Source organism: Pongo abelii, chromosome 4 (genome assembly GCF_028885655.2).
Source record: "Pongo abelii isolate AG06213 chromosome 4, NHGRI_mPonAbe1-v2.0_pri, whole genome shotgun sequence".
In the NCBI taxonomy this organism is placed as follows: domain Eukaryota; kingdom Metazoa; phylum Chordata; class Mammalia; order Primates; family Hominidae; genus Pongo; species Pongo abelii.
In genome coordinates, this window is record NC_071989.2 from 157115250 (window position 1) to 157131641 (window position 16392).

Below are 16392 nucleotides of genomic sequence, written 5' to 3' on the forward strand. Positions count from 1 at the left end.
AAGAGCCACTCACCACATGTGGCTAATGAACACTTGGAATATAACTAGTGTGACTAAAAAACTGAGTTTTTAGTTGTGTTTCATTTTGGTTAAATTAAAATGTAAATAGTCACGTGTGGCTAGTGGTTACCCTATTGGACAACACAGATCTAGAGATCTCAAGTCAATGGACAGCCTGTTTATCACAGGGATTGACAGTGGATAACGGAGGATGATAGCCAAGAACCAAGTTAGATAGGCAATAAATTCTTTGGAAAGTGCTTGCAAAAGTTCTCAGACTTCTCAGGAATTGGGTAAGTGTCCTAGGTTTGAGTAAGATCTGAACCTGGAAACTGGGGAAGAATCTAAGCCTGGTGAAAGAGCAGAGAAACCCATCTCCAAAGCTAAACTTTGCATGCAATCTCTGCTGTGTTGCCTAATTTATAAATAGTCTGTTCTTAAAATTATCACTCTCATGTGGACAGAGCTTTGCAGTTAGCAAAGCAAATTCACATCAATTATTTTGTTTTATTTTGACAATGAAGGAGTGAAATAGGATGGGGATTATCTACCAAAGAAGCCAAAACTGGAATCTTTAGCAGATTTTGTACACGGAAATTTTCTGCTCTAAGGTTACAGTCAGCACCACTAGTCCCTTTTCTGCCCTCAGTTATCTGAACTAATAATCATGGAGACAGTTAAACAGAAGAGAGGGTAAGCCAGTAGAGACAGAGCATTTTTTCATCCCCTTGTCAAGTCCTACAATGTTCCAGGCACTTTACTAGGCTCTGAGGATACAACAGGCTGCAAGACTGGCAAGGTCCTTGGTATTTATCCAATGGACAAAGAACCCCATTAGCAAGTCCCCAAAGAACCTCAAATCAAACTAATATGACTTGTTCCTACCACCTGCCACCTTGTTGTGGTCACAAGACTATGTAGTCATACCATGTCTTCCAAGTGGAGAGAGAGGCTTAAAGCATGACTGAACTGAAGCAGGCTTCCAAAAGGAATTTTCTGATAATTATATTTTACCAGTTAAGTTAGATAAAGTTATTATCTTTTAAGAGACTCTGGCCCGGGCGCGGTGGCTCAAGCCTGTAATCCCAGCACTTTGGGAGGCTGAGGAGGGTGAATCACGAGGTCAGGAGTTCGAGACCAGGCTGGCCAACATGGTGAAACCCTGTCTCTATTAAAAATACAAAAAATTAGCTAGGTGTGGTGGCCGGCACCTGTAATCCCAGCTACTTCAGAGACTGAGGCAGGAAAATTGCTTGAACTCAGGAGGCGGAGGTTGCAGTAAGCCGAGATCGCGCCACTGCACTCCAGCCTGGGTGACAGTGTGAGACTCTGCCTCAAAAAAAATTTTATAAGAACCTAAGAATTCTAATATGTGTCATAACTTGAAGCCCTGAATCACAATCAATGCTAGCACAACTTGGACCATTTTGATCCACAAAAGTCTAGGACCCCGGCTCTAAACTGTTAATATGCATAACAGTCATATTAGTAAAAATGTCATTTACAAGCCCTGCACTGATTCAATGAGTGGGACCCAGGAATCTGTGTTTTTACTAAGCTACCAGATGATTCTAATGTGAGTGATCCGCCGATCATGTTTTGATGGAAAAACGATCAAGAAAAATAAAAATAAAAGTTGCAAATAAGGGAATATATTTGCACTCCCCAAATTTCCAACAATAATATGTACACAGAGAGCACTAAAAGAAATTGGGATATTTATTAAGAAAAACAAAAGCCTCAGAAACAACCTATGGCCAAATATGCATAAAGTGCTGTCCTAACATAAGAGATAGAACCTGTTTTTCTCTTTCTCAAGGCAGAATGAGGGTTAGTGAGTAGAAGCCACAGGGCTTCTACTCAATATTAGGAAAACTTTTCAAGCTCTAGAGCTGCCCAAACTTTGAGCAGGCTGCTCAGATGGGAAGCTTCTCTCATTGCAGGAGTTCAAGCAGAGACTGGATGCCCATCACCAGTAATGACAAGGAAACTGTTGATTTGTTAGCAATTCCCTCAGCTCCTGATAAACCTTGTGTACACCTGCAGTGATGTTCACCGTACTGTAATATCTTGCCGGTGTATCCCTTGCTTCAGTGGTTCATGTTTATATCTGCTGCATGCTGCCTTCTGCATTAAATGCTCAATACATAGTTCCTGTGAATCAAACTTCAGAACCTAATAAATTGAGTTCCAGAATCTGCAAACCTGGAGTTCTGATGGGCTTCCTATAACCTCAAAAGCAAAATCTGGGTTTTACAGCCACCTCTTCTACTATCCACAATGAAACTTTAGCAATTTATCTGCTCTTCTTCAGTAAAGTTTTAAAGTTTCCTTCAATAAAGGTCTTATACTTTTTTAAAAAAACATTTTTTTAAGGAACTTTAGTTATTGCTTCTGTGGATGGTAATTTTTTTTTTTTTTTTTTGAGACAGGGTCTGGCTCTGTCACCCGAGCTGGAGTGGAGTGCAGTGGCACAGTAGTATTTTTCTTAATTCACATACTAATTGGTTTTTTCTCGTGTGTAGGAAAGTCACTGAGGATTGAGTGTTATCTCATATCGTCCATCCTTATGAAATATCTTATTACTTTTCACAGTTTACAGTGGATTTTCCTGGAAGATGATTATAATAGATCATACAGATGTTTAATAAATAATGGCAGCTTTGCTCTCTTTTTCCAGTTTTTGTATATCATATTTCTTCTTTCTGTTCTTTGGATTTTGTGTGTACAATGTTGACCACAAGAGATGATAAGACATCATTGTCTTATTCCTCACTTTAGTAGGAATGCAGCTAATGTTTTATCATTAAGTTATTTCTTTTCTTCTCTGCCACTATGTTCACTATGGGTTTCCTAGAGTGGGAAAAGTGATTTCTATAAAACTAAGACAGATATTGGTGGGTGGGGAAAACACAGCTGCAGAACAAGATGAAGGATGAGACAAGGACAAAGAGGCTGGCTCCAAATTCACTGAGAATCCGAGTTTGCACACTTGATGAACCTCTTAGAATTTCACACACTGGCATTATGCCTCTTTCTAATACATGCATGCAGACAAATTAAAATTGCCCTCAAAACATTTATATGATAATAATTCATGTTTAGAAGCTATATTTAGAAGACTATGTAACCTATATGTCTAGACAAATGGTGTCATCATTCAACCAAATGCTGTCTTGACTTCTATTTTGATCATGGGTTGCATATTTCCAAAGACACTTGTCCAACAGAAAATAGTCAAACACAATTGCAGACATCTCTGCTACTGTGTACACTAGTTAGTACAATTTTAGTAATCAAAACCCTGTAAGACTGTCTTTCAAAAGCATATTTTATTTCATTGGCTACCCATTTGCTTATTTAATAATAAAATTGCATGTAAATCAAAGGGCCATAAGGATAGGACCAAGCTTGGGAGACCTATGATTCTAAATCATTGAGGCCAGGCTTGGCTGTTTCTAATTCAACTTGGAAAAGTAAAATTCCATTTTGTCAAAAAGACTTTAAAGGAAGGAGGCCCCACAATATCAGAGTGTTGTCATGAACTGGGTCTTCTCAATGTGAATCTTGTAGACTAAGTTCTCTATACCTTTTAGGATCTCAGGGAAGATTTAACAAAGAAAACCTAATTTTCGATTTTGAGTATTTTAATCCTTCATAAATCTGAAGAGAATCAGGAAGACCTTTCATCAGCAAAAATGTATCAATCAATTGATCATCTACTGTTATGCAGATACTATGTTAGAGACTATACGGTTCCTAGAGAAGAGGAAGCCATAGTTTCTCACCTCAAGGATTACTTGATATGACAGGAATTAAGTAAGGAATTGTATACTCTGAAGCAGTATGAATGTCATGAGAAATAGTGCTGTAAACAGGTCACTGCTATCCAGCAGAAATAGAGAAGAACAAATGCCCAAGTTGAAGAAATGTGAAAAAGGTATGTTCTGAAAACCAAAGGAAGAAGAGTTTGATCCCAATCCTGAGATGAACTTCTTTTAAATTGATTCTTTATTTGAATAATCAATGGGTACCCAAAGATAGAAGTCAACAGGTGGTTAATAAGAATAGGTCCATCTGATCTAAACTTATTTCCTTTAAAAAAGAGTATGAAAATGCCTTCATTTGAACAAGTAATGTTTTCCATGGTTTGAAGGCAAACTAGAGAAATATGAACAAAATGGTAGAGTTGATAGACTAAAATATGACTCATCAACTTTATCCAAAAAGTCAAGGTGATCATGGAAAGTTGTAATCTTAACTCTGACTCTAAGTGGCTGGAGAAGGCTGAGTTTTGAAGTCAGAAACAGTTGGGTCTGAATTCCAGCTTCCTTGTTTACTACTTGTGTGACTTTGGGCATGTTACTTACCCTAACACTCAATTTTCTCATCTCTAAAATGACAATGATAATAATACCTTACTTCTTTGAGTTATAAAAATTAGATGCGAATGATGGACTTAGGGTTCTCAAATATAGTAACAAACATTCTTTTCTGGAATAATGTTAGGTTTCATAATCATAATCATTATTATTAATAAAATGGAAAGAGGTCTCTAGTGACCTGTCCAGTACTTTTTAAATGTTTGCCTTGGGTGAGGAAAATGAAGACATGCCTATAAAATTCTAAATTTTATACATGCAGCTAGGAATTTATTTATCTTACATTTTTATGACTTATATTTTGCCCCCATGGTTGAATTTTACAGTTATTTTTATTTAGCTCCATCTCTTCAATACCAGCTGATTGGTTTCTTTTTAAATCCTTAAGCCTGCCCTCTAATATGTTAGCTCTCCCTCAGAGCCACAGAAAAAGTGTCTTGATTTAGTAACATGATACAAGAGTATTCCATTTATGGAGATAGGGATGACTCAGAAAACTTGTGGTTGGAGGGTGAGATAGTTTGGATGTTCATCCCCTTCAAATCTCATGTTGAAATGTAATCCCCAGAGTTGGAGGTTGGGCCTAGTGTGAGGTGTCTGGGTCATGGGGGTGGAAGCCACATGAATGGCTTGGTGTCCTCCTTGAAGGAACACCGAATTGTCACTCTATTAGTTATTGTGAGATCTGGTTGTTAAAAAGAGTCTAGCATCTCCCTCCTCTCTTTCTCTCTCTTGCTCCCCTTCTTGTCTTGAGACATGTATGAACCCCACTTCATCTTCTGCCATGAGTAAAAGCTTCCTGAGGCCTCACCAGAAGCTGAGCCAATGCTGATGCCATGCTCGTACAGCCTGTAGAGCCATTAGACAAATAAACCTCTTTTCCTTGTAAATTACCCAGCCTCAAGTATTCATTTATAGCAACACAAAATGGGCCAATACAGGGGGTAAGAGTACAGAGCTAAGAATTCTGTTTTGGTTGCATCACATTTCATTTAAGATTTCTAAGGGATACCTATATGGGGTTGTCAAGGAAGCAAACTGGATCTTCTCTCTGGATCTCAGAGGAGTGTTATGTCCTGGAGATATTGATCAAAGAGAGAGCTGACAGCATGAAGATTGTATTTAAAGTTATAGATAGTGAATGTATAAAGTAAGAGCATAGTCTGAGAAGAGTATCAAGAGCCAAGTCCTGAAGAACTCCAACAGTTTGAGGCCAGAGAGAGGGGAAGAGCCTCTAAAAGAGACTGGGAAAAAGTTGCTGGTGAGTTAGCAGGAAAACCAGGAAAGTATGGTGTTAAGGAAAATTAAGGTAGGAAGTATTTTAAGAAGGAAGCTAGGCCAACTCTAAGAGGTCAAGTCAGAATACCTTTTCAAAATTGAAACTTCTATAAGTCAAAAGTTAACCAAAGTTAAAAAGCAAGCAGGAGATGGGGAGGTGTATTTGCCAATTCTATGACACAGGATGAATATACAGAATATAACAAAGAACACCCAGAAATTAATAAGAAAAATACAACAAAGTTGTCACAAAAAGTGCCAAACACATAAAGATGCACTTTATATAAGAATAAATATAAATAGTATATAACTAATTTAAAAGAGGTTCAATCTGACAAATCGCTGAGTAATGCAAATTAAATGATACAGCAATTACTTTTACACTAACCTAATATTTTTTAATGAAGAAAATATGAAAGATTGATAATATTCAATGTTGGTGAGGAGAACTCACACTCACAGATGAGAATGCAAATTGTTACAGTGTGTTAGGATGCCAATATTATAGTAAACATAAACATTTTAAATGAGCACACCTGTCAATACAGCAATTTCATTTTTGGTAGCTATCTGAAAGAAATACTAGCACATGCACCAAGAAATGTGTTCAAGGGCATTAAAAACAGTACAGTTTGCAATGACAAATAATTGGAAATACTTACATGCCCACTAATAGCAAATAATTAAATAAATTTTAATATGTATTTTTAGTACAGAAGATTATGGAACAGCTGAAACAAATGAGTTAAAGCTATATTTTCCCCAGTGAAAAGATCTTCAAAATGTATTGTTAAAGGATAAAAAACAAGATGTAGAAAAGTACATATAAAATGATCCCATTTACATAGAGTAAGAAAAAGTTATGATATTTCTATGGTTTTTATGAATGTCTGTAAATACATTGAAATGATCAGCAGACTAATGTTAACTATTGCCTCTGGGAACAGGGGTAAGATTAGCAGGATAAAAGCTGATACTGATTTTCATTGCTTTGGTTTTATATTTCTTCAATTCATCTGAATTCATCTGAATTTGCTGATGATCTACTTGTGGGATTTTTAAGAAAAATGCAAAAATTGTCTTAGTTGTGTTAAGTTAAAACAATTGATCGGAAGAATTAATTTTAGAATTTGTTAATTCATCAAGAGTTTAAGTTCCTATTACATATCAGACAATATGTAGAGTATTTGGTATATAGCAGTGAATAAAATAGGCAGAATTCCTGTCCTTTGTAAGATTTAACCTCTAGCAGATGCAGGTTTCAACTATTCTGTATAGGCTACCCTTACTCTTATAAGATTCTCCACTCCCACAGTAAAACATTACAGACCAATTTCCTGCACTTTTCATGAACTCATGAAGAAATTTATGGAAGACTGTAATCCCAGCACTTTGGGAGGCTGAGGTGGGTGGATCACAAAATCAGGAGATCGAGACCATCCTGGCTAACATGGTGAAACCCTGTCTCTACTAAAAATATAAAAAAAATTAGCCAGGCATGGTGGCAGGTGCCTGTAGTCCCAGCTACTGGGGAGGATGAGGCAAGAGAATGGCGTGAACATGGGAGGTGGAGCTTCCAGTGAGCCCAGATCACGCCACTGCACTCCAGCCTGGGCGACAGAGCGAAACTCCTTCTCAAAAAGAAAAAAAAAAAAGACTGAACAAAAAGCAGCAGAAAACTCTGCAGACTTAAATGTCCCTGTCTGACAGCTTTGAAGAGAGTAGTGGTTCTCCTAGCACAGAGTTTGAGATCTGAGAATGGACAGACTGCCTCCTCAAGTGGGTTCCTGACCCCCAAGTAGCCTAACTGGGAGGCACCTCCAAGTGGGGGCAGACTGATACCTCACACAGCCAGGTACCCCTCTGAGATGAAGCTTCTAGAGGAACGATCAGGCAGCAACATTTGCTGTTCAGCAATACTCGCTATTCTGCAGCCTCCGCTGCTGATACCCAGGCCAACAGGGTCTGAAGTGTTAACTCCAGCAAACTCCAACAGACCTGCAGCTGAAGGTCCTGACTGTTAGAAGGAAAACTGAAAAACAGAAAGGATGTCCACACCAAAACCCCATCTGTACGTCACCACGATCAAAGACCAAAGGTAGATAAAACCACAAAGATGGGGAAAAAACAGAGCAGAAAAGCTGACAGTTCTAAAAATCAGAGCACCTCTCCCCCTACAAAGGAGTGCAGCTCCTCACCAGCAACGGAACAAAGCTGGATGGAGAATGACTTTGACGAGTTGAGAGAAGAAGGCCTCAGACGATCAAACTTCTCTGAGCTAAAGGAGAAATTTAAACCCATGGCAAGGAAGCTAAAAACCTTGAAGAAAGATTAGACCAATGGCTAACTAGAATAAGCAGTGTGGAGAAGTCCTTAAATGACCTAATGGAGCTGAAAACCAAGGCACGAGAACTACGTGACGAATGCACAAGCCTCAGTAGCCGATTCAATCAACTGGAAGAAAGGGTATCAGTGATTGAAGATCAAATGAATGAAATGAAGTGAGAAGAGAAGTTTAGAGACAAAGAGTAAAAAGAAACAAACAAAGCCTCCAAGAAATATGGGACTATGTGAAAAGACCAAATCCACGTCTGATTGGTGTACCTGAAAGTGATGGGGAGAATGGAACCAAGTTGGAAAACACTCTGCAGGATATTATCCAGGAGAACTTCCCCAACCTAGCAAGGCAGGCCAACATTCAAATTCAGGAAATACAGAGAATGCCACAAAGATACTCCTCGAGAAGAGCAACTCCAAGACACATAATTGTCAGATTCACCAAAGTTGAAATGAAGGAAAAAATGTTAAGGGCAGCCAGAGAGAAAGGTCAGGTTACCCACAAAGGGAAGCCCATCAGACTAACAGCTGATCTCTCGGCAGAAACACTACAAGCCAGAAGAGAGTGGGGGCCAATATTCAACGTTCTTCAAGAAAAGAATTTTCAACCCAGAATTTCATATCCAGCCAAACTAAGCTTCATAAGTGAAGGAGAAATAAAATCCTTTACAGACAAGCAAATGCTGAGAGATTTTGTCACCACCAGGCCTGCCCTAAAAGAGCTCCTGAAGGAAGCACTAAACATGGAAAGGAACAACCGGTACTAGCCACTGCAAAAACATGCCAAATTGTAAAGACTTTCAAGGCTAGGAAGAAACTCCATCAACTAACGAGCAAAATAACCAGCTAACATCATAATGACAGGATCAAATACACACATAACAATACTAACCTTAAATGTAAATGGGCTAAATGATCCAATTAAAAGACACAGACTGGAAAATTGGATAAACAGTCAAGACCCATCAGTGTGCTCTATTCAGGAGACCCATCTCACGTGCAGAGACAAACATAGGCTCAAAATAAAGGGATGGAGGAAGATCTACCAAACAAATGGAAAACAGAAAAAAGGCAGGGCTTGCAATCCTAGTCTCTGATAAAACAGACTTTAAACCAACAAAGATCAAAAGAGACAAAGAAGGCCATTACATAATGGTAAAAGGATCAATTCAACAAGAAGAGCTAACTATCCTAAATAGATATGCACCCAATACAGGAGCACCCAGATTCAAAAAGCAAGTCCTTAGAGACCTACAAAGAGACTTAGATTTCCACACAATAATAATGGGAGACTTCAACACCCCACTGTCAACATTAGACAGATCAATGAGACAGAAAGTTAACAAGGATATCCAGGAATTAAACTCAGCTCTGCACCAAGCAGACCTAATAGACATCTACAGAACTCTCCACCCCAAATCAACAGAATATACATTTGTCTCAGCACCACATCGCACTTATTCCAAAATCGTCCACATAGTTGGAAGTAAAACACTCTTCAGCAAATGTAAAAGAATGAAATTATAGCAAAGTGTCTCTCAGACCACAGTGCAATCAAACTAGAACTCAGGATTAAGAAATCCACTCAAAACCGCTCAACTGCATGGAAACAGAACAACCTGCTCCTGAATGACTACTGGGTACATAACAAAATGAAGGCAGAAATAAAGATGTTCTTTGAAACCAGTGAGAACAAAGACATCACATACCAGAATATCTGGGACACATTTAAAGCAGTGTGTAGAGGGAAATTTATAGCACTAAATGCCCACAAGAGAAAGCAGGAAAGATCCAAAATTGACACCCTAACATCACAATTAAAAGAACTAGAGAAGCAAGAGCAAACACATTCAAAAGCTAGCAGAAGGCAAGAAATAACTAAGATCAGAGCAGAACTGAAGGAAATACAGACACAAAAAAACCCTTCAAAAAATCAATGAATTCAGGAGCTGTTTTTTTTGAAAAGATCAACAAAATTGATAGACCGCTAGCAAGACTAATAAAGAAGAAAATAGAGAAGAATCAAATAGACGCAATAAAAAATGACAAAGGGGATATCACCACTGATCCCACAGAAATACAAACTACCATCAGAGAATACTATAAACACCTCTATGCAAATAAACTAGGAAATCTAGAAGAAATGGATAAATTCCTGGACACATACACCCTCCCAAGACTAAATCAGGAAGAAGTTGAATCCCTGGATAGACCAATAACAGCGTCTGAAATTGAGGCAATAATTAATAGCCTACCAACCAAAAACAATCCAGGATCAGACAGATTCACAGTTGAATTCTACCAGAGGTACAAGGAGGAGCTGGTACCGTTCCTTCTGAAACTATTCCAATCAATAGAAAAAGAGGGAATCCTCCCTAACTCATTTTATGAGGCCAGCATCATCCTGATACCAAAGCCTGGCAGAGATACAACAACAAAAAAAAGAGAATTTTAGACCAATATCCTTGATGAACATCGATGTAAAAATCCTCAATAAAATACTGGCAAACCAAATCTGGCAGCACATCAAAAAGCTTATCCACCATAATCAAGTGGGCTTCATCCCTGGGATGCAAGGCTGGTTCAACATACACAAATCAATAAACGTAGTCCAGCATATAAACAGAACCAAAGACAAAAACCACATGATTATCTCAATAGATGCAGAAAAGGCCTTTAACAAAATTCAACAGCGCTTCATGGTAAAAACTCTCAATAAATTAGGTATTGATGGGACATATATCAAAATAATAAGAGCTATTTATGACAAATCCACAGCCAATATCACACTGAATGGGCAAAAACTGGAAGCATTCCCTTTGAAAACTGGCACAAGACAGGGATGCCCTCTCTCACCACTCCTATTCAACATAGTGTTGGAAGTTCTGGCCAGGGCAATTAGGCAGGAGAAAGAAATAAAGGGTATTCAATTGGGAAAAGAGGAAGTCAAATTGTCCCTGTTTGCAGATGACATGATTGTATATTTAGAAAACCCCATCGTCTCAGCCCAAAATCTCCTTAAGCTGATAGGCAACTTCAGCAAAGTCTCAGGATACAAAATCAATGTGCAAAAATCACAAGCATTCTTATACACCAATAACAGACAAAGGGCCAAATCATGAGTGAACTCCCATTCACAATTGCTTCAAAGAGAATAAAATACCTAGGAATCCAACTTACAAGGGATGTGAAGGACCTCTTCAAGGAGAACTACAAACCACTGCTCAATTAAATAAAAGAGGACACAAACAAATGGAAGGACATTCCATGCTCATGGATAGGAAGAATCAATATCGTGAAAATGGCCATACTGCCCAAGGTAATTTATAAATTCAATGCCATCCCCATCAAGCTACCAATGACTTTCTTCACAGAATTGGAAAAAACTACTTTAAAGTTCATATGAAACCAAAAAAGAGCCCACATTGCCAAGTCAATCCTAAATCAAAAGAATAAAGCTGGAGGCATCACGCTACCTGACTTCAAACTGTACTACAAGGCTACAGTAAGCAAAACAGCATGGTACTGGGACTAAAATAGCGATATAGACTAATGGAACAGAACAGAGCCCTCAGAAATAATACCACACATCTACAACTATCTGATCTTTGACAAACCTGACAAAAACAAGCAATGGGGAAAGGATTCCCTATTTAATAAATGGTGCTGGGAAAACTGGCTAGCCATTTGTAGAAAGCTGAAACTGGATCCCTTTCTTATACCTTATAAAAAATTAATTCAAGATGCATTAAAGACTTAAATGTCAGACCTAAAACCATAAAAACCCTAGAAGAAAACCTAGGCAATACCATTCAGGACATAGGCATAGGCAAGGACTTCATGTCTGAAACACCAAAAGCAATGGCAACAAAAGCCAAAATTGACAAATGGGATCTAATTAAACTAAAGAGCTTCTGTACAGCAAAAGAAACTACCATCAGAGTGAACAGGCAACCTACAGAATGGGAGAAAATTTTTGCAGTCTACTCATCTGACAAACGGCTAATATCCAGAATCTACAAAGAACTCAAACAAATTTACAAGAAAAAAACAGACTACCCCATCAGCAAGTGGGCAAAGGATATGAACAGACACTTCTCAAAAGAAGACATTTATGCAGCCAACAGACACATGAAAAAATGCTCATCATCACTGGCCGTCAGAGAAATGCAAATCAAAACCACAATGAGATACCATCTCACACCAGTTAGAATGGCGATCATTAAAAAGTCAGGAAACAACAGATGCTGGAGAGGATGTGGAGAAATGGGAACACTTTTACACTGTTGGTGGGACTGTAAACTAGTTCAACTATTGTGGAAGACAGTGTGGCGATTCCTCAAGGATCTAGAACTAGAAATACCATTTGACCCAGCCATCCCATTACTGGGTATATACCCAAAGTATTATAAATCATGCTACTATAAAGACACATGCACACGTATGTTTATTGCAGCACTATTCACAATAGCAAAGACTTGGAACCAACCCAAATGTCCATCAATGATAGACTGAATTAAGAAAATGTGGCACATATATACCATGGAATACTATGCAGCCATAAAAAAGGATGAGTTCATGTCCTTTGTAGGGACATGGATGAAACTGGAAACCATCATTCTCAGCAAACTATCGCAAGGACAAAAAACCAAACACCACATATTCTCACTCATAGGTGGGAATTGAACAATGAGAACACATGGACACAGGAAGGGGAACATCACACTCTGGGGCCTGTCATGGGGTGGGGGGAGGGGGGAGGGATAACTTTAGGAGACATACCTAATGTAAATGATGAGTTAATGGGTGCAGCACACCAACATGGCCCATGTATACATATGTAACAAACCTGCACGTTGTGCACATGTACCCTAGAACTTAAAGTATAATAAAAGAAAAAAATAAAATGGTAATTGTACTCATACCATATAAGGTTCTTCAAAAAAAAAAAGAAATTTATGGAAGAAAATATGGAGTGTACATCCATATGCCATCTCTAAATTGTCTCTTTGCTTTACAATGATCCTGCAGATTACCAATGCAGCAGGATTTTAACAATACATCTTATTTAGTAAAATAGGCTTTCTTGGGCTGCCCTAGAAACTCCCAAACTCTCTATGAAAAAAACCATCAACTGCTAAACAACTGACTTAGCAAGTGTATTACCAGAGCATACACTGTTTGTAAGTTGTCAACAGCCTGTACTTAGGCAACTGCTAGATTAAATAGCTAAAAACTATTTGGCACCCACACAGAAGTTCTTGTACACACACTTTATGGTTGAATTCTTTCTATGACACTCCTGAAGGCATAATAATTAAGAGAGAATGTCAGTTTCTAGGAGTATCCTTTGGGGCCTTTCCACCAGCTGAAACCACAACACCATGCTAGGCTTTAGCTACAAATCTGCCTACACTTGTAGCAAAAAATGGAATTCATGCTCTGAGCAGCCTCTGAGGCACAGGGTTTATATTTTATAGCAATTCTTATTTTTCTTTTCTTCTTTTCTTACACATGCAAATGAAAATATCTCCCAATTTTCAGCTGCCAGAACAGCTGAATACTAATCATCATTAGAAAAACTAAATGCTTGTCTCAAAGAAGGAACTACTCCTTAGAAATTCCTGTGCATCTCAGGGCAAAGAAAAAAATGTCATCGGCAATCCAGTTTTGCTACAGGATGAATACACTTATCACACATAGCTTTGCATAGCTGAGAACAATTCTAGCCCAGGGTGACCAGAAAAGTCTCAGGGTTTGGAAAGAGGTACCATAACTAGACACTGAACATTCAACTCCAAAGTCACTTCCACCTCCATCCACTTATGTGACCTTGAGGAAGAAAAATCACTGGACCTGTCGGTATTCTCTTATATTTCATTTCCTTCCTTGTACTGTTCTATCTGCCTGAAATGGCTTCCCTGCCTTCTCCTCCATGTCTCAAATTCGTAGGAAATACTATTCTGTGTTCTGTGAAGCCTTCCCTGAGCTTCTTAAGCCACATCAGCTTCCTTTCCTTTCTACCCCAATTCTAGATTGCCCATACGTCCATTATATCACATGGTATTACTGTTGTATATTTATTATGGTATTTATTTTAGTTTATCATGTTATTTATGGCCATATTAGGTTTTCAGGCACTACATTATTACTATTGGTCGTAATATTAATAAAACTTTTAGTACCATTGTGAGTGCTTACTATACGTCATGCCCTATATGAATATATTATCTCTACTCATCACAAAACACACATGAGATGAGAATTAACATTCTTACAATTTTTTAAAGGTGAGGAAAGTAAAACCAAGAGAGAGTATGCAGATGGCTAGTAGGAGCACTGAGAATCAAGACAAAACCTATTTTACTTTAAAATCCATGCTTTTAACCACTACTCTAAAGTACCACCTTTAAATAATAATAGATAACGTTTACTAAATACTTGTTAAGTGTCAGGCTCTGTACCGTGCTCTCCACATACACTAGCTAATTTGATTCTCATAAAAACTCTGTGATGTAGATATAGTGATTATTATCTTAAGTTTTTAAAAAATGAAATTGAGATTAATAATGTTTAAACAACCTGCCCAAGGTCACAGAACTATGGGGACTCGATTAGTATTCAAATCAGTCTCCCTCCAGAGCCTGAGCTCTTAACCACTGCTGTATTCCATGACCAGATAGTAGAATCTTTTATAATCTTTGCAAACTCTATGCAGGTTTCAGGGATAACCCCTCTGGAAACAGAAAACTGGAGCATTACCCCTTCTGAGTAATACAAATCAACCAAATCAATGAACTCCCTTAGTATACTCACCTTAGTACATGTGTGGATCCATTAATGGTTGTGGTTGAACAAGGGACAGTCTGGCCCAGAATGGAAGGTCTTCGGTAGCGCTCATCATCACAGCAGAGGATGATGAGGAAGGCACGTCTAAAAGACTTATTCAAGAAGGCGTAGAGAAAAGGGTTCAACCCGGAATTGATATAGCCGAGCCAGAGGAAAGCGGTCCACACCTGCCCAGGGACAGTGTAGTTTATGAAAGGATCCACAATATTGGTGACAAAGAATGGTGCCCAGCAGAGGCAGAAGCAACCCATGATGATGCACAGGGTCTTGGCTGCTTTGGTCTCTGTCCTCATGCGGTGAGTGCTATGCTGGTCTGCCGACTGAGGCCTGCTCTCAGAGGAGGCTCCTGCCCGTTGTAACATCTGGATCTGGTGGGCATGCTCCTTAGCTGTGACATAGATGCGGTAATAGGCCAGCACCATGAGGAGAAATGGGATGTAGAAGGCCACCACAGAGCAGGTGATGGCGTAGGGCTTGTTGACCATGAAGACACAGTACGTAGAGTTAGAGTTCTGGTTGAACTTCCTCTTTTCTATCTGAGAATTGGAGGGAGAGAGGAAATGAGGAAAGGAGGTAAAAAGGAAAGAAAAAGTGAAAAAGAAGTGGGAAAAATGGGGAAGAGTGTAAGAAAAGAAAAAGGGAAAAGGAAGAAAGTGGAGGATTGGAAGATAAAAAGAAGGGGAAGAGAACAGGGAAAGAAAATGGGAGAATAAAAGAGTAAAGGGGAAAGGAAAGAAAAGAAAGTTTATCAGCAAAGCTTTGGTTTTCTTATAAGCCTACAACACAAAGAACCTTGATGACAGAAAAGGAACATGATCATATCCCAGGGCTCAGAGAACTTATCTGTACAAGAGGAGCTGAAGGCTCCAGGACAGAAGAGAAATAAAATAGAGACAGAATCATTTATTACATTTACCCAACCAGAAGTGATATTCTGCCTCTGTTCCCCCTTCCCTGTCTGCTTGCACATAACAGATCAGTCTCTTAACAGAATGTCTGCAGATCAGTAACATTAGAGTCACCTGCAGTACATATTATAAATGCAGATTCCTGCCCACTCCCTGCTGCCACCCCTCCACTCTCATCCCTGAAAGATCTACTAATTCTAAATCTCTGGGCAATGAAGCTCAGATATATGCATTTTAAGCAAGTTTTTTCCAATAATTCGAAAGCTCATTAATATTTGAGAACCATTGCTCTATACCATGCTAAACTTAGCTCTTTGGGGGATGCCATGGGGCACTTTTCTAGAGTCATTTCTCTACTTATTGAGTTCCCTGATGAAGGTTTGTCTCATTTAGATAACACAGAGTAACAGCCTGTGTTATACTGTAACAGCTTGTGTTTTAGTGTAACAGCCAAGAGGGGCCTTAGGGCTTGGGGGAAAGAAAGGGTAGATATTTTAATGGAAGAAAAGAATATAAAGATTGGGTAGGGCAAGGTCATGAGGGACTTTGGAACCCAACCAGAGTTTGAACCTAGACAACACTCAATGCTTCAACTTACTCTCCTCTCAGTCTCTCCTGAACCCACTCCATTTAGGTGT

General features: G+C 38.7%; 1 protein-coding gene across 2 annotated transcripts in view; it reads right to left on the minus strand.

The window, feature by feature from the left end:
* Positions 1-16392, minus strand: part of HTR4 (5-hydroxytryptamine receptor 4) — a 174431-nt gene that overhangs the window by 16247 nt on the left and 141792 nt on the right. For both annotated transcript variants that reach the window (XM_002816058.5, XM_024247281.3), the window contains one exon: positions 14814-15382. In XM_002816058.5, the coding sequence (XP_002816104.1) occupies positions 14814-15382 (569 nt within the window). The remainder of the gene's footprint in view (positions 1-14813; positions 15383-16392) is intronic.